This window comes from Pollicipes pollicipes, unplaced genomic scaffold (assembly GCF_011947565.3).
Source record: "Pollicipes pollicipes isolate AB1234 unplaced genomic scaffold, Ppol_2.1 Scaffold_3447;HRSCAF=4054_pilon_pilon_pilon, whole genome shotgun sequence".
Lineage (NCBI taxonomy): Eukaryota > Metazoa > Arthropoda > Thecostraca > Pollicipedomorpha > Pollicipedidae > Pollicipes > Pollicipes pollicipes.
The window spans coordinates 32,293,593-32,312,447 of NW_023596297.1; the positions used below are offsets into that span (position 1 = coordinate 32,293,593).

The 18,855-nt window shown below is 60.3% G+C and overlaps 1 protein-coding gene across 1 annotated transcript in view; it reads left to right on the forward strand.

Moving 5' to 3' along the window:
• Positions 1–18,855, forward strand: part of LOC119092448 (1-phosphatidylinositol 4,5-bisphosphate phosphodiesterase classes I and II) — a 75,287-nt gene that overhangs the window by 46,300 nt on the left and 10,132 nt on the right. Inside the window, exons 7-12 of the mRNA XM_037215410.1 lie at positions 11,151–11,235; positions 11,928–12,028; positions 15,675–15,848; positions 17,713–17,792; positions 18,057–18,073; positions 18,441–18,605. Of these exons, the coding sequence (XP_037071305.1) occupies positions 11,151–11,235; positions 11,928–12,028; positions 15,675–15,848; positions 17,713–17,792; positions 18,057–18,073; positions 18,441–18,605 (622 nt within the window). The remainder of the gene's footprint in view (positions 1–11,150; positions 11,236–11,927; positions 12,029–15,674; positions 15,849–17,712; positions 17,793–18,056; positions 18,074–18,440; positions 18,606–18,855) is intronic.

Here is an 18,855-nt window from a genome sequence, read left to right on the forward strand (position 1 = left end):
CGGTGGGATTAGTGTGACGCGGACATCCACAGTCACAGTCGAAATCCTGGTGGGCATGCTCCAGCCTTTAGCAGAAAATGTACATAAACACTGCTGATTTGGTGTGGATCTGGAGAGAACACCAGTATGCAGTGACCACTGCGCTGGAAGAGTGTCAGTTCGGATGACTGGCGCCACAGATCATGGTCATTCGGATGAACGCAGACAGCTTACTCAGTTACGGCAGGATGAATCTAGGAAAGGGTCTAGACCTGCGATTGATGTCACTGTCGGGACAATTGAAAGCGACAAGCCCACTGCGCAGGTGGGCCTGTTGAAAGCACAGGACAATTGAAAGCGACAGGCCCATTTGGACTTGAGCCGTGCCTCTCCATAGACAGCCGACTGGTCCGAAAGACGTCAATCAGATCTTGATGGAACTTGCGCTCGAAAGCCCGTGGGCCGCCCGATGTGGGCGTCTGTCTCGCGGCTAGCGTCGCGGCGACTGGCATGGCTCTGTGCCGGCACGCTCGCCGACGTCAGCAGCCGCATGGCCGCCCCTTCAGATCGAGCGGAGGGACGCATTGGAGCTGGTGTAGACGCATTGGAGCTGGTGTAGACGCATTGGAGCTGGTGTAGACACATTGGAGCTGGTATAGACACATTGGAGCTGGTGTAGACGCATTGGAGCTGGTGTAGACACATTGGAGCTGGTATAGACACATTGGAGCTGGTGTAGACACATTGGAGCTGGTGTAGACGCATTGGAGCTGGTGTAGACACATTGGAGCTGGTATAGACACATTGGAGCTGGTGCAGACGCATTGGAGCTGGTGTAGACACATTGGAGCTGGTGTAGACACATTGGAGCTGGTATAGACACATTGGAGCTGGTGTAGGCGCATTGGAGCTGGTATAAACACATTGGAGCTGGTATAGACACATTGGAGCTGGTGTAGACGCATTGGAGCTGGTATAGACACATTGGAGCTGGTGTAGACGCATTGGAGCTGGTATAGACACATTGGAGCTGGTGTAGACGCATTGGAGCTGGTATAGACGCATTGGAGCTGGTATAGACACATTGGAGCTGGTGTAGACACATTGGAGCTGGTATAGACACATTGGAGCTGGTGTAGACGCATTGGAGCTGGTATAGACGCATTGGAGCTGGTGTAGACGCATTGGAGCTGGTATAGACGCATTGGAGCTGGTATAGACGCTTTGGAGCTGGTGTAGACGCATTGGAGCTGGTATAGACGCATTGGAGCTGGTTCAGACACATTGGAGCTGGTAAAGACGCACTAGAGCTGGTAATGACGCATTGAAGCTGGTAAAGACTGCTGGTATTGAACGCCGTGAGGCCGCTCGTCGCTCAGCGCTGATGGAAATGGAAAAGCTTCGGTATGGGGGCCGTGAGCTCGATGCTCTACGTATTTCGTGTCGAACCAGGCCTTTGCACTCCGTGATACAATAACGGTTTTCTCGGACTCGTGCGCTGTTTGCTGAGAGCACGGTGTTTGGCATGTGCTTGAATATAGCTATTGTGCTGTATTTTCGAATTGCATGCTAGATTATTCAGGGTTGGCATGTGTCCGTCCTGAAAAACGAAATCCCTCATCAATGTTGTAGGCCACTGTAAGTCCCGTTAAGCTCGGGCTAATGCATCGGCTTTGGGCACAGGTGGGTCTGACTGTGTAGAAATTCAAGGCAATTTGGGCGGCACTGGAGCAGTGCCGCGACCATTCATGAGGGATATGGTAATCGCGGCTCGTTTGGACCGCGATGTCGGTGTGCGACGAATCGTATTCGCCAGACGCGCGGTCTGGGTTCGCCATGCTCCCGAGAGTCGTCCCCCAGCGCCTGCCAAGCGTGAGAGCATGCTTGGTATTGCACGTGGCGACGGTTGTCGAAATGAATTGCCTGCCGCTTGCAAGGCCGTGACTCGCCTGTCCGGGGAACGAACTTCAGAACGCATGTCTCCCAACAGTCGCGTCCTCGGACAGCGGTGCACCATGCGCGCGTCGGTCGACGATGCTGTTCCGCTGCCGCCCTTCGTGTCTGTCTGTCCCCAGTAATGATGTCGGTCGGGGACCAAAAATTGGGCAGCCGAAAACTGTTATTGTGGGTGGTCTCTGAGAAGCCTTTCGGGTAGTTTGTACGGAACCGTTTAAGATTTGCCGTGGATGTGATTTCACGCATCTTTGAAAATGAGAGGTAGATCAGTGATCATACATCCATGTTGTGTTGCCAATAACCCATTTTACAATTTGCGGTCTGATGTGGAGATAGAGTAGTTAAGTGTGGTACACTCCCGCGAACTCCTGTGAAAGCTCAGCATATTTCCTGTGACCAAACAAATTGCAAGATACTTATTGAAAGCTATGTCATTGATGGAACATACACTGGGTGCCGGACAGATATGGACAAAACATACATCTTCAACCAGATACAAACATATAGATTAAATGAGAACGGCTTTGCATTTCTAGCGCAATTATGATCTGACTGCGCTGCCAACACCTGGTTCAAATGTGTTTTGATACATTCACTAACAGGTACACTTATTAAAAGGCAACTGACAATAGTCATGATGGTTCAGTATACTGAACTGTACATAGTGCATGACGTACCCATGTCATACTGAACCGATGTTACATTTTATAACATTATTAATTATGCGTAGCCAGATGGGAACCTGAAATAAATAAGATTTCAATTACGCCACATGTCAAGACAGGCAGATGGGTGGCTGGATGATAAATAAATAAGTTTTGATATAGATGATAGGTTGTAGATAGCTGGATACAGCAGCGAACAACTGCCAATGAAGCCATGTAAACCTAGTGTTGAGAATATTAAAGGCACTGGAAGGTGATTTTGTCGACTTCTCCCACATGAACTGTCTGGTCCAAACGGTCCAATGCCATATAAACGCCCCCCCCCCCCTCCCCCCCACGCCGTTATCCATAAGCGTGGAAGAAGTAGCGAGGTCGTGCGTAGCAAATCTAGAGCCCACCAAATAACTTGTATTCTATCTTGCTCTTGTTCAAAGCCACTGCGTGCTCTTGCTCCAAGTCACTGCCTACACTTAGATAGGTTATTATTGCTAGGTTCTTTTAAAGATTTTGCCCGCAGTCCTTTCATTAGATTGATCGCTGGGATTACGGTCCACACTAAGCAGTGCTGTTGTGTGGTGGTCTGTTGGTTTGTGCCGGGGAATGACGGCATGTTACGGCCATGCGCAATTGAGTAGTCTAAGAGACCGGTTTATTTTGTTTTACTCGAAGCCCAATTGGTCTGACTTCGGTCATGGTGCAGATTGGTCTCTGTTTTGTAAGCATTTCGGACGTCATCGTGCCTGACGTCACCAGTTCTCGGTGCCAGCATGGACCCCGTCCAGCATCCATGCCTTCCCGACTCGAAAGAGGGAGAGGAGGAGGAAGAGGAAGGGGGGAGGGGGACCGACACACGGGCCAACTGCAGTGACACCAACAACCGGCGGCCGCGTCCGGTGAGCCGTAACAGACCGCGCGACCACCGCCGATGGGCGGTGCCTGCCCGCATGGACGGCGGGACGGCAGCCTCGCCGCCTGCCTGGCGCCTGGGGGTGGGACGTGCCGTCCACCGCTCCACCGGCCTGGCGCCCGGGGCGGGACGTGCCGTCCACCGCTCCACCTGCCTGGCGCCCGGGGTCGGAACGTGCCGTCCACCGCTCCGCCTGCCGGTGCCACTGGGACACGGGACGGCGGCCGGTGATGACGAGGCTGCGGGTCTGAGCCTTACGGCCAAGGCGCTGCATGGAGGCGCGTTCGGCTGCGCCGCGGTGGACGGCATGCAGTCCTCGCTCGCCGTGCAACGTTCTCTGGTAGGCGCTCCCACCCCTGGCGCAGTTTGTTTCGGGGCTTTTGGCTATCGGTTCACGTCGAGATGCGCATGCGCGTCCGTGACTGCCCGAGCGATGCTGTCCGGTATTAGCGGCCTGCATTGCGTTAATTAGCGCAGACATTAGTCATCCCGTGCGCTGACAACCTAATTGTCGGAGTGGGCCAGCTGTATGGATTCTGGGCTCCCCCCCCCCCCCCTCCCAGGAACCGCCGCCTCTGGGATACGAGCAGAAGGCGGCGCCGGCTTTTTCACCCCCCTGTCCTGATTAACTTGCCGGCGGCGGATGGTGGCGGGGGAGACGAGACACGGCGGGAGCGGCGGGCGTGTCGCCGCCGCTCCGTCCCGCTTGATCCTGACGGTGACTCCTCCACGTCCCCCGGCCGCCCGCGGCGTCGCCGGACATACCGTGAGCGGGCACGCGCTCCGGTACCATGATGCCAGCACCGCTCCGGGGCAGACGCGTGCCCTGTCGGACCAGGCCCCGGCACCACTGACACGTTCACTCGGAGACTGTTGGAGACGGGCAGCTACAGCGGTGGCTGGCCGTCTCTGTCGGCTCTGGCCGTTTGTCCACGCTGGCCGCGCGTCGTCGTCAAGCACAAACGCCTGGCCGAATTGCGTCGGAAGACACTGCTCCGGGTGTCTTGGGAAACTGTCTCTATTCCCTCTCCCTTTCCCTCCCCATTTATCTCTCCCTTTCCATCTCGACGTCCTTACTATGCCTTCCACTGGTTATGGTCTTCTCATATATCTACCCTTTTTGCAAGTGCTCTTACACACTCGTTCGTCCGTTCTTTCGAATCTGTCGATACATGTTTACACGCTGTTTTACTCCCGTGCTTAATTAAGGTGTCTGGGTTCTTTCGGTCTTTGTACCGCTTCTTCTAATCAAATGACGTAGTTCAGTCACATCTGTCCAAGTCATCCTTTGCTTTTTAGTACGCCCTTCAAAGTTCCTGAATCAATACGCTCGGAATTATTGGCGAAGCTCGATGCCTGTAGGGCAAGCCAACCCCCTGCGAGTTTCATTATGTAGTGAACTGGTTCCGTGTCCCGGGCACCGGCGACATGCACGGCAGTCGGCGCGTGGCCGTGGCCGGCTGCCTGCACACGTCTGGTTCCGAAGATCGCGCGGCCGCCGGCGCGGCGCGACCGGCCGGCCCCGGGCCACGAGCCGCGCTGGGTGCCGATGGTGTCGGGGACCCCGCGCCCGGCCAATCGCCGGCCCCGCCTGGTTCCCATTGACTGTTGCGGCCGGCGCCGGGCGTCATTCCGGCCGCCCTCATTGCCTGGGCGGTCGAATGATCTTATTTTGGCCTGCGTCGAACAATGTGGCGCGCATTACGTCCTATTTTCTCTGAGGTCCGCGTTGTCGGTTCAGACGTATGGCGTTTCACCACCCTGGAAACAACCCAGTCAAGTGCATTCTGATTGAATGCGCCATGTTCATGAAGTAATTTCCATAACCATTTCCGTTCTGAGATCAGCGTAAGTGTCCGATCAGAATCAAGATTAGATTAAGTGGTCTCATTTCAGCCCCTCGTCAGGTTGAACAGAGGTCAGACCAGGTCAACCGGCTGAATTAGACGGGTGTGATCGATCGTCGTCCGACCGGCGCAGAATCGGCCCGAGCGCGTCACCTGCGGCAGCGGTCGTTGCCGTTGGGCGCGCGCTGGAGACACCCACGCCGCCGACGTACCGGCGCCAGGACCGGGTTGCGAGCTGTGCGGCGCGGCGCGATCGGTCCACAGTGGCAGCGCGGCGACCAGGCGGGATCTCGTGTGTTTGGCGGGCCGTCCCGGCCGCGGTCAGCGGCGCCGAGCGGTCGCTCCTCGGAAACTGAGCGGTGTGTGGTCGCGCTGAGGCGAGGCCGCCGGCCGTCATGTCAGAGCGCTGCACGTGCTGGCCGGGTTATCGGTGCATGCATGCCGGCGGCGGGAGCGGCTGGCCCACTCGCGCCGCGCCGGAGCCAGCAAGACACATGGCTTCTGCCGAGCGGGCCGCCAGCCGTCTGTCGGGGGCTGCAGCTGGGATGACCACATCTGCCGGCCGCCGCTGGCAGGGCTGGCTGCTGCTGGTCTGCCGGGCGGGCCGCCAACCTGTCTGCCGGGGGCTGCAGCTGGGATGACCACATCTGCCGGCCGCCGCTGGCAGGACTGGCTGCTGCTAGTCTGCCGAGCGGGTGACGGACGACAGGCGCTCGTGTGGACATTGCTGGTGATTGCTGCTGCTCGTGTCGAGGGGAGCGCGAGGTGCTTCTGCGCCTGGCTTTGGAGCGGCGCGGCGGTAGGACAAGAGGGTGGCGTGGTGTGAAGTCTTGGAGGGTTGCGTTGAGAAGTGAGAATGAAAGTTCGAGGACCATGGCGCGGGGTGAGGACCAAGCTTTCCGGTCAGGCCAGTTATTTCACACAGCTGGCATTGCAAGAGGATATTTTCAAAGCAAGTACCTAAACGTCGTGGTCAAGCACGTTTCGGGGGCTAATTCTTACATGGCTGGGAACTAAGAACCATAGACCGATGAAATATTGAAATATTATGCTTCATCATTGATTCCAAATGGTTCTCATGAATAATTTGATCATCAATGACTATCCGCCCAGTCCCCTTATCCACTCGGCGAGAAGCAGGGGACTAGTATACATACACACCCAACCAGACAGAGCAGAGTTAATGTGAATTTATGGGCTGGACAAATCTGGCGAACATCGAAAGATGATTTGAAAATCAATGTGAAACCATGAGTTGTGTCCAGTGGAAGTAATAGAAATGGGCCATACGGACAACACTGATAGCATGATTGGTTGGGGATTGACGTAGAAAATTCGAAGTATATGACCCTTACGTCGCATTTTTGTCCTGCGCTCGTTTGTGATGCACGGTAAGTACGGGTGTGATCCGCGAGCGTGCGCTTGTATGGCTGGCTTGGTGTGAACACGGTAGGTCCAATGCAGTGCAACGCAATGCAGTGAATTGTTTTGCGCGTCAAAAGGAGCGTGCACTTTTTAAGTCGCTGAACATGAACCAGTTGTATATGAGTGGCCCATTATCTGAAATCAGATGCGTTCGTATCAGTGGCGGGCTTTCTTGCGCGCGCTACCGAGGCGCCGCCTGGGGCGCGATGTGTCTGCCCTTCCTAGCGTCGTGCCTGTTTGGTGCTGTACGCTGTGGGCGGCGCTGTTAGAGGCCGCAGGACGGCCGGTGAGACGGAGGTCAGGGTTGAGCACAGAGGGAGCGAAGTGAATACATTCTGTTGCGACTGGTGACGTCACGCTGCTATCCGTGGCCGAACTAGATCATGCTGCGCTGGGTTGGTCTTACGGTCGGCATCATTTCCTTCTGCCTCGCACGCTGATCAAGCATGTTATTTCGCTTTCGGTGCAAGTTTAGGACAAACAGAATGCTTTCGGATCAAAAGCGCCAAGGAGCCCTAAACTTGCGGACGCACCTGCGCGTGCGTGCACTAAATGAAAATGAGTCTTGGGCTGGTAACTTGCACTCCAAGCCATTTCGAGTGTGTTGCATGCCGCCTTTGCTCGCCAGTCAGATTGTACCGGCCTCTGTTCTCTTGCGATTGTCATTCGGCATTTTAGACGCACACGACTGCCTGAGGATTTTCATGCGGGACTCAGCCATGTCACGGTGCTTGAGCGCCACATCCCCTCCCCTCTGGCCATGTGCCACCTGACCTTTGTCCACCGGCCGGCCAAAACAATGGACGGTAAACAGCGTTCGTTGTGGAGTCGGGTGGTGACGGCTTAGTCCCTCTCCCGGGGGCGGGGGGTACACAGACCCTGTTGGCCACCGGTCGGCCCGACGTCGGAGCCGGCCAGCAGACAGCGGTGCCGGCTACCGAGCTGCCGAGCAGCGCTCCGCATTCGCCGCTCCAGCGGCCTGTTGGCTCTGCTGGCCCGCCTCCGTCTCCGGTCGGCGAGGCGGCGCTGCAGGCCAGGCTGGGCGGCGCCGCCCACTCGGCGCGGCCTGCAGCGCCGCTCTATCGGCGCATCGCTCCCCTTGTTTGCCGCTGTGATTACACGGTGGCCTTGACGCCGGCCACGGGATTTCCCCGGTGTCCTGTAGTAATGGCGTTGATGTGGTTTTCTCGGCCCTGCCGGCTTATCAGCCAGTTATTTGATTCCTGGAGGGCACTGCCCGTCACTGAACAACTTTGTTGCAAATGTATATCTGCGATTTGCAACCGGTTTAGTGGGGATGCAACAGATAAGCATTGAAAAGTCGCATACACACCCATTTTTTAAAGTTTAAGGCTGCGCGATTTCCGGTTTGTGTAACTTTTGCACTGCTCCGTGCTACCCCGTCTTCGTAATTATTTACCGTTTGTGGTAACATAATTCCTGGGGAATGATGCCTTGGCACAGTCCTTCCTTGTTTCCTGAGAGGGCGAGCGTGGCATGCTAGGTGGAACGTACACGGTCATATCTAGATAAGGCCTGACCTTCGACATGGGCTCGGAGCAGGATCTCTCAGATTCAGCCTCAGATACTCAGGTTTTCCATTTTAAGAAAGCAATTTTCGTTGGATTCGTGTAGCTACGAACACGTTGACCATCACCCTCAAAAACATAGTTGCCTTGGTTTTCCTAATTCAGTTTCGACCGGAACATCTCTGGAGTAGATTTTGTTACCAACTTGCTTTTGCAGCAAATGGAATAAGAACCTGCGAAAACCTATTCCGATCGGAGTAACGTTATATAATTGCGTTTCTTAGTTCTTGTGATCTTTATGCCTTCAAAGGCTTGCGCTGAACACAGGCTTTAACCCAGCAGCGCTGCGAATCCGAACCAAATTACGGCTATTCACACGACAGCGCGCGAGAACCGTCCCCTGGATCAGCGCTGACGGCCCCGGCTGGCATCTGGAGGCCACGTTCGCCGCTGTCGGTCACCTCGGCCGTCCAGCTGCTGTCACACACACAGCACTTCTAGGCGGGCTTCCCCTGCTGGAGTGTACATGCACACGCACGCACGCACGCACGTACGCACGCACGCACGCACGGAGTCGTCCGAGTCCTCCGAGGCTTGGAAAGACCATCGTGTTACAACACACGTAGGGTGATCGTGGAGTGGTCCATAAACCCCGATCACGCGTAGCAGTACGCTACCGCACATATCCCCGCCCAACAGGTATGTGTGGAAGTCGCCGCACGCTAGCATTTCGCCAGGTTCGTTGGGCCGGGGCAGGATGCGTTTATACGCAATTGAAGCGAACGGCGATGGAACGCTTCAGCCGCCTTATCTCTGGGACAGTGCCGGCAGCCGACCACTGGCGCTCGCCGGCGGCCCCTGCTGAACCGCCGGAGACGCTGTGGTTGGGATGCTGGACAGGGGCCCGCTCGCATTCATGCGCCTTGGAGGTTGCGTGCCTTGAGTGAAAAGAAGCCTTGCGTCAGAAGACCACATTAGAGCACCCGTGAACGACGGGATGTGTGTAAGCCTTTCATCGAAAAGTATTCCTTCTTTCAAAATGTGTATGAATGTGAGAGGCAAGGCTAAAAAATGTGTGAATGTGAGGGGCAAGGCTAAATTTAATTTCTTCTGTTAAAATTGGATGTGCAACTCTTGCAGACACCACCAAAACCATCTGCAATGGACGCATGACATTACTTACTTCAACATGACGGCGGGAAAGGCGCCTAGGACCACCCATGATGCATTCGTCCCCTTTTCGTCCGCCCCCGCTCCCTCTTGCATCCTGGAACAGCTTGTCTGCCGGGGGCATGCGTCAGCCACGAGCCATTCCCACGGCCACCCTGATCGCGGCTGTGCGTTTAACCGGGCATGGTGTTCAAAAGGGGGAGGGGGACAACTCGAGACACCTCCCGGGCGTCCGAGCACCAGGGCCAAGGACCACAGCACTCCGGGCCGGTAGACGACCAAAGAAGTCTCTGAAGTCACAAACATGGCGGGTACAGGGCGGTGCGGTGACGGTTTGGTCAGGTGCAGGGCGGTGCGGTGACGGTTTGGTCAGGTACAGGGCGGTGCGGTGACGGTTTGGCGCTCCTGACGGGATGGAGTTTTTCTCCTACAGGAAAGCTTAAGGCCTTGGCAAACCGGCCATCGTGCCAGTTATTTCGCCACCCAAAATATAGGTGAGTGACAGAATACCGAAGCGCAGATCATTTCTACAGTTTTCCGCATCGCCGGGTGGGATTTTCTTTGATTCTTTTGGGGATTTCGAACTCCTGTGAGGTCGAGATAAGGTATGAACGGAGGACGCCCGCTGCTGTCTCAAAACCATACCGCGCTCTCTGTGAGCCAGCTACCTTACGACGCCCTTGAGCTTCATAGGTGAGCGCGACCGTAGCGGCCGAGCCCTCCGAGCGGCGGGGCGCGCCCGCCGCTTCCGCCGCTGTCGCCGCTAAAAGCCCGCCCGCCGCGCCACACCCGTGGTCTGCCGGAGGAATGTCAATTTGGCCGGCTCGCCGGCGGCCGCTGACAGCGCCCCGCACGGCTCCCCTCGCGGACGTGCGTCAGGGGGCGCGACCTCCGACCTCTCCGGTCCGGCCTGCTGCCGCCGCCGGACGACGGGCGCCCGTGACCCGGCGCCACGCGCGCGCGAGAGATGGCCCACGGCGTCGCAGCGACAGCCGGAAATGAGCCACCGTGCTGCGGCAAAATGGGAGGCCCCGGCTCATTGTACGGCCGGCGAATGGCGCGCCGGCCGGTCCCAGAGCGCTCCGCCGGCCGCGCCGCTGGGAGAGCCGTGAGCTCACTACCTCAGGGTGACGCTGTCCGGGCCGTGAGCCGCTCACTACCTCAGGGTGGCACTGTCCGGGCCGTGAACCGCTCACGAACTGAGGGTGATGCTATGTGGGCCGTGAGCTCACGACATCAGGGTGGCGCTGTCCGGGCCGTGAGCCGCTCACGAACTGAGGGTGGCGCTGACCGGGCCGTGAGCCGCTCACGAACTGAGGGTGATGCTATGTGGGCCGTGAGCCGCTCACATCAGGGTGGCGCTGTGCGGGCCGTGAGCCGCTCACGAACTGAGGGTGGCGCTATCCGGGGCGTGTCGCTAACGACGAGCCATTACTATTCCTTTGTTTGCCGTCGGAGGCTGGCCGGCTGTCTGTCTTTCCTCCGAATCGGTGTGATCTTTTCGTCGGGAGTGACTGCGCTTATCGCTGGCTGCCATTGTCACCTGTCCTTTTGTTCTCGATCTAGTGTGTTTGTTTCCATCCTGGCCCGTTGTCACTCTCCGTTTGATGTGAGACAGTGTCCCCTTTGTTTTATCATCACGCGTTGCTCATGTCCTCTTCCTCTGTTACAGCGTGGTAAAGTCGCTGGCAAACAACAAGGAGGACCGCAAGAGGGTGGAGAAAGCTCTGGAGGCGTCAGGCCTGCCCAGCGGCAAGGTGAGGCCCACCTCGCCGTCCTCTCCAGCTGGCCCTGCCCACCTCGCCGTCCTCTCCAGCTGCCCCTGCCCTCCTCGCCGCCCACTCCAGTCCGCCTTGTCCACCGACCGACCCGTCCGCCGCCGCCGCCGCCGCCGCCGCGCCGCCGCCGCGAGCGCCGCTCCTCAGCGGGTGGCGGCTCGGGTGCGTGGCTCGGCCGGCCGGCCGCTATCGCGCCGCCGCCGCCGCCGCCGCGAGCGCCGCTCCTCAGCGGGTGGCGGCTCGGGTGCGTGGCTCGGCCGGCCGGCCGCTATCGCGTCGCCCGGTGACATCCTGTGTGTAGACGGGCGGACCGGCGCGCCGCCCGCCCGCCTTGGCCGGCGGCTCCGGTGCCGCCAGCCGCCGCCTGCAGAAAGCGGCCGCTCGGCCCCACGCTGCTTTGTCTGGATTCCCCGGTCGGTGCCCGTGGCGCGCATGCTCCCGGCCGTGTCGGCAGACGCTGCCCGGCTTAGCTGTATCGACACGGTCACGGTCACGGTCACGGTCACGGTCACGGACAGCGTGACCCGTGAAGTGGACTTTCAGTTACCCCTTTCTCGTGTGGCTTGGTGGGCCCGGTTCAAGCCGCCACCACTTTGTTGCGAAATCATTCCCTTGTATGCTCGGGCCATTTCGTTCCAGATGCATCTCATGCCTGCATTCTTTTTTCCCAGTCTGACACCCTTGAACCAGAAATGTTCACCTTCAAACACTTCTTGGCCTTCTACATGCACCTTACCGGACGGCAGGAGATTGAGCGGATCTTCGACGAACTGTAAGCTGACTTCTCAGGTTGTGTGATCTTAGAATGAATGTGGATCTGTGGTGGCCACTGTGTATGACACTTTTTCAACATGATGTCTATGTTCAAACATTGCACGTCACATTGTGCGCCACATATGGTGGGCTGTGGTCGTGAGTTAAGAGTGTTTTGTTTTTATTTTTGCCGTGTGCAGCTGACGTCCATGTTTGATCTCTTTCACTCACATCAAGTATGCGGCGAATCCTTCTTTGTTAGCTGTTGCGGATACCCCCCTCCGCCCTCCGGGCAGTTATCTCTCGAATGAAGCGGCCAACAACTCTGGGATGTTCAGTTCAGCGTCGGCAGCCTTGCACACGGCCACCCTTTGAGGCGCCACGCGGCACGCGCCAGATCGCTCGCCCGGCGAGTTCCGGTATCGACGTGGGGCGGAGCGGCGGTCGGGGCGAGCGCCGTCTGGGACACTGACTGGATCACTGCGCGCCTCATTAGGATGTCGCGTTCCGATGGGACGCGATCACCGGTCGCCGGCGGCCCGTCCTGCCAGCCGCGGCGGCGCCGGCGGGATGCTGCGCGGGCTCGCCGCCGGCTGCTGGCTGCGGCCCGGCAGACGCGTGCCATGTTAGATACCGTGCCGACACTTGCCACGGTCGGTGGCAACGTGCCGACACTTGCCACGGTGATTCGAATTCTGGAGGGGGGGGGGGGGGGCAATTTTAGATGTCATGCACCGCCGACTGCGCCCGTTCCACCCTAGCAGTCGGTTCCCTGCGCGACTCGCCCGATCCTCTTCACAGGCGGCAACTTCGGCCATCGCCTCATCCCCGCCCGTCAGGCACGGGGCCCGGTTCTCCTTCGGCCCCCTTCCGTTCCTACCAGGGCGAGAGGCTGGCCACGCCGCATAGCCTCAACAGCTGGGTGCGCCTTGAAGCCCCAGTGACATCGCCGTCCCGCGGGCTCCCCCAACGGGCCGCAGCGGTCACCAGACCGCGAGGTGGAGCCGCCTGCCCTGGCCTGAGAGAATGCCGAGACCTGCCGGCATTCTCGCGCCGCCCGGTCTCGTCGCCCCGGGCGGCGGAACCGAGTCACGATGGCGGCGCGTACCCGGCGCGGCCGTCGCCGATTGTGGCGCGGCCGTCACCGATTGTGGCGCGACGCAGCCGTCGCGTGTTATCGGCTGCCGGCGACGCGGCGCTGCCGTTGGGCGGCGGCCAAGGTCGCCGCCGCCGCTGCAGGCAGGGCCGCCCGGTGATGCTCAGTCCCGGTCTCGGTCCGGTCAGGCCGGCCGCGGCGGCGGCGTGGCGCGTGCCGGTCGGCCGCCGCCGCCGCCGCCACCGGCCATTGTGCCGGCTGTCGACCCGTTGGACGAGGCGCACCGCCGGCCGTCGGCGGCGCGTCACTTTCGCTTTGTTTATATTCCGGGCTCCGGCGCGCGTCGTCGACGCTCGACAAATGGTGGGTCGTATTGGGTCGGCTCTCTTCCGCAGAGGAGGGCCGCGAGCTGCCAAAAGGATGCCGAGGGTGGCTGCTGGGGGGTGGACGGATGACCGCCGCCGGTTTGCTTGTAGGCGCAATTACAAGACTCGCTGACGGGGCGCAAAGTGACCACTGCAGTCGACGCGCCTGAAAACACCAATGAACAACAACAAGACTCGCTGACACGATATGCCGCTGTGTCCGGCACCGCACAAATGCAACCGCGCGTTCGTTTTTAGAAGTGGCGGGTTTGTTGAGCGCCAGCGGGGCGGGTGGCGTCGCGGTGAACGCTCGAGCGGCTCACCTTGTTAGCGGCGCCGGGGTAATCACGTGCCGCCGGTGACGGCTGGGCGGGAGCCGGCCACTGGAAAATCGAACCCATTGAGTGCCTGCCACCGCCCACCCGGTAGCGATCCGTGCCCCGGGGTCGAGTGTGTGCGTGTGCTAGCGTTCGCTGCCGAAGGCCATTCTTTATGGCTGACTCTGGCCGATGGTTCGATCTAGTGATGTTCATGCCGAACCACGGATGGAGAGGCGACGCTCTCGGCGTCACAGAGCCCAGCTGGTGCACGACCACACTGGTGCTGGCTGAGACGAGTGGGTATGGGCTCGTGTGCTGTCCGCTCGTGAGTATGTTCGCGGGCCAGAGCGCAAGGGGACCTTTGATGTCGATGCGCCGTAAAACCTCACATCATCGTTATCAGAATACTTGTGGGCTATTTTTCAGCTCAGTTCATGTCCCTGGATTAGGTTTGGCATGGTGAGCGCAAACTCTTAAGCTGACTCTTGATTTTGATTAGTTTTTTTGTTGCTTCACATTCATGAAATAACGCCGGTAACGAGAGCGCGTGCACCGGTCTCACCACCTACCTTCCCCTCTGTATGTTGTCGAGCAGGCCAAGAACGGATTAAGGCTCCTGGTGGATACAAGCCGCGTGATTTCCCTTGTAATGCGAACGGGACACGCGCTGTAACCTAGGCTTTCCTGACAGTTCTGACGCGCGCGTGATGTGCTCACCACAAACACCCCCCGGCTGGTGCAGGCGATAAGATCGGGCTGTTACGTTGCAACCCCGTTACAGTGCGGCTCTGTATTTCCGCGGCGACTTCTCGCCACATCGTTGGGCCGGTCTCCACTGCCAAATCCGCACCGCTGCTCGGCGGCTTTAAGCTTTCGGCCGTGAGCCCCGGGCTTTGATCGCGCCCGACCTCGCTGGCGGGTTTTGCCGCGCGAGGGTCGCCCGTCGTTTCCGCCGTCGGGCGGGGCCGGGCCGGGCCGGGCGGACGAGCGGCCGTCGTCGGCGGCGCGGCGCTCCTGTTTACCGTGGGCGGGGCGCGGGGCCGCACTCACCGGGCGGGCCCGAGCCGGCCCCGTGTTTATACGCCCCGTGCGCCGGGCGCCCGCCGCTGCTCGAGGCGCCCCGCCGGGCCGGGTCAGGCAGCCGCCGCCGCCGGCCGGGTCGGCGGAACTGGGTCAGCGGCGGCGGGAGGGGGCAATACGGCCGGCTCGGACCGGCCGGCTGAACTGCTCCGGTGTCAGCGGTGGGATACAGATGGGCGCGCCAGCTGACGTACGGCGGCCATGCGTCAGCCGGATAATGGACCTGGCGTGCATGAGCGGCTCCAGAAATGGCTAGGAACATGGCAGCGGCACGGCGCGATGAGCTCGCAAATTGCTATCGCCGGGAAGGCGGAGCTCAAATTCTGGCTCGCACTATCACGTCGTCGGCCCGTGCGGCGGGCTTCTGCAGCTAGGGCGTGATTTCATCAGGGGGGTCGATGGAGGTAGTGTTAACATGGTTTGCTTTGGCACGTGGGATATCATTATCAGAGTAATGCTGTAAGATAGGGCCGGTTTGGTTTGAAATATCAAATGCAGTTGAGTGGTTTCATGACGGTCTGTACCTGAGAGGCGGGGCAAGTGTAGCTGCCAGACCACCTCGGAAACAACACTGATTATTGCGTCTAGGGTTCGCTGTCAGCGCTTCATGAGCAGGTACCGGTGCCGCGGCGTGGTGGACTTGGCCGAAAGGCTGGTTTTAAGGTGGACTCGGCGTATGAAGGGGGAGGCATTGGAGGATAGGACGAACGCCGACACCGGCTGGGTGAGGTCAGCCGCTCCGCACGTCTCAGTGCGGCCCTGAGCTCCGCCTCGGCGTGCCTGGCCTGGACGGGACTGTTTCAGGTGCGGCGGCAACAAGCGGAAGGGGCACATGACGGTGCAGCAGGTGGTGGACTTCCTCAACAAGGAGCAGCGCGACCCGCGGCTAAACGAGATCCTCTACCCGTACGTGGACCCGCAGAAGGCACGCGAGATCATCGCCCAGTACGAGCCCAACAAGGCGAACGTGCCAGAAAGGTGAGAGGCGACGGCGCCGCGCCGGCGCCGCGGCGCAGAAGCGTCCGCTGCCGGCGGGGTCGCGCCGCCATCGAGCAGAAAGTCGTCTCAAAGTCGGCCCATTTATACCTCGTGTCTTGAAACGAGCGGACTGCGGACCAACTCGTGGCTGCTTGTGCGCTCGCCCATTTCGTCGCCGTGTGCTCGTCACCTTCGGCGAGTTATCGACCGTTTTACGTCGCTTGACTCGCTTTAGCATATTCAGTGTCCGGTGGAAGGCTGGTCGCTTGAACTGGCGCCAAGTTTACCCTGCTTGCCTCGTTCTCGCTAACTATGTGAGACCGGACGCTTAATTCTCCCACGCAAAGCCGCCGGCGCGCCACTGAGGTGGTGTACGGGAACATCGCGATGGGCCGCGACTGACGCTGCCCGCCGCCACAGGGCTGATGAGTCTGGAGGGGCTTCAATGACAGTACTTGATGGGCGACGACAACGCCATCGTGCCGCCCGAGAAGTACGACCAGTGCGACGACATGGAGCCAGCCCGATGTCGCACTACTTCATCAACTCGTCGCACAACACTTACCTGGCCGGTAAGGCACGTGGGCGTCGTGGGCGGCCGACCGCCAGGCCGACTGATCGGAGCCGCTGTCTGATGCTCGGGCTCGGCTGCAGGGACGTGTGCGGCACTGGGCGGCGGCGCGCCGGCGTTGGCTGTTTGTTGACGTCGGGGCGCTGGGGTGGACCTCAGCCTGGCCGACCCGCCCGTGAGGGACCCGTGGGGTTCTACAACAGATCCGCGAGGTGTTCGTGTGCGGACCATAAGGGATCAGTGGGATGTCTTTTGTTATTGTGTTTTACCTTAGGTAAATATTTAGTCCGAAACTTTTGAGTATATTAATTTCTAAGGTGATCAAAGCTCACGCTAAGCAACGCTTGCTATATATGCCGACCTACCATGCGATCGTGAAATTCCAGGTCTACGGCAGAATTGGTGGCGAAAGTTTAACGTGTCGCGATGCTCGGCGTGGTCGTCCCCCCTCTGACGTCGCCTGACCTTAAGCGCAGCGGCTGCCTTCGGGCGCTCGCCATTCCAGTCAGGGATAAGTAGCGGATGCCCAGAGCAACTCGAACCCGGGCCTGCCATGGGTGGGTGGATCAGAAGGCAGGCGCTCTCGCCAGCTGAGCTATCGGGGCGGACCAGGGGGATCGGGGTTATCCGCGGGTAGCCCGTGGCTGGCTGCGTCTAAGCTGTGGACGGGTCGTGGGGATCCGTGGCGGATCCGTGACGGGTGGCCCGGCCGGACCGGCGGCACCACCTACCTATCTGGGATGTCGACTGCGCGCGGCCCGTGCGGGTCCGGACTTCTACCAGCGGGGGGCTTGCAGCCGGCCGGGGTGCGGCGGTAGCTTCAGCGTGGTGCTCTGGGTCAGTCTGGTGACGGTCGACCAGCGTTATGACCAGTCACTGCCCTGTGTCACGACCGGATGTCAGTCTCCGTGGAGGCGCGACCGCCACGTCTCCCGTGCCGCCCGGTCTGGCCCAGTTGGCGCAAGCACCGACCGGCTCGTTGCCGTGCTAGTGGTCGGAAGATATCATCGCGCCCTGGCCGATCGTGACCCGTTCCGCGCTCGTGTTGCGTGTCGCGAGATAACGACTCATTAGTTTGGGTAAATAGCATCGTGAATTGCCTCCGACCTGCGGGCTCGCCTGGTCACCGTCTAAACGACGATTTATCGGAGATGTACACTACCGGACCGGGGCTGACCTGACCTGACGTGACCTGACGTGGCCTGACGTGTGTGCCCTCAGGTCACCAGCTGACGGGCCGCTCGTCGGTGGAGATATCGGCAGTGTCTGCTGATGGGCTGCCGCTGCGTGGAGCCTGGACTTCTGGAACGGACGGACCGAAGAGCCGATCGTGTGCCACGGCTACACGCTGGTGCCTGAGATCCCCGGCCAAGGTGGGCGGCGGGGGCCGCCGCGCGCCGCAGTGCCGCTGCTCGTGCCGGCACGCCGCCATCGGACGGGCGCCCGGCTGGTGACGGTCCCCTGAGGCGGCCGCACCGAGCCGGCGAGTGCTCTCGCCGCTGCGAGCGGCCGCCATTAGCGGGGGTCGTGCCGGCGGGCGGGACGGCGCGCCGCGTCGACCGGAAGACGTGTGGCGTGGCGCGGAGACTGCGGACAGCCGCCGGCGGCCGCCGCTCCCCCGGCGGGCGTTGCGACAGAGACGAAGCGGCTGCGGGCGGGGGACCGATGGCGGCGATTTCGCCCATAATGCGGCTGCTTGTCGCCGCCCGAGCGCGGCGGCCAGAGGCCTGTCGCCGCCGGCTGGCTCCGCCCTCACTCGGGCCCTCTGTCCGTCGGTAAACGATGCGCGTCCGGGTTCCGACCCGGATGGGGGAGCCGCGGGGGGCACTCTGGCTGAGTACCGGGCTGGCCGGCATCGAGCTCCCGGGAGCGGCGTGTTTGGACGGCCTACGTGCCGAGGGCGCCGACGAATGAGCGGCACGTGACCGGTGGCCGCGGCGCGTGTCGCCGCCGCCCGCTCAGATTCGATCAGAGCGCGCCGACGGCCCGCCGCCAAATGACCCGTGCAAATGCCGTTGCAGGACGTGATCGAGGCGATCGCCGAGGCGGCGTTTAAGACGTCGGACTGGCCGGTGATCCTGTCGTTCGAGAACCACTGCAACCCCAAGCAGCAGGCCAAGATCGCACAGTACTGCCGCGAGCTGTTCGGCGACATGCTGCTGGACGCGCCGCTCGAGGACCATCCGGTGAGGGAGGGCTGGCGCTCCCGCCAGCCGTTCACCCGAAGACGGCGCGCCGCGTCCCCTCCGGCTCCCAGTCAGGCTGAATGGAGCACTTACGCTGCCGGGCCGGAGATGTCGCCGTACCGGTCGTGTTTGTGTTGCGCCGAGGCCGGCCAGGGCGCCCGGCCGGCGATGTCTAACCGGGAAGACGGCGACCCTGGTTAGGTCTTGGACACTCACTCACTCCCTTCACTCACTCACGTCACACTCACAT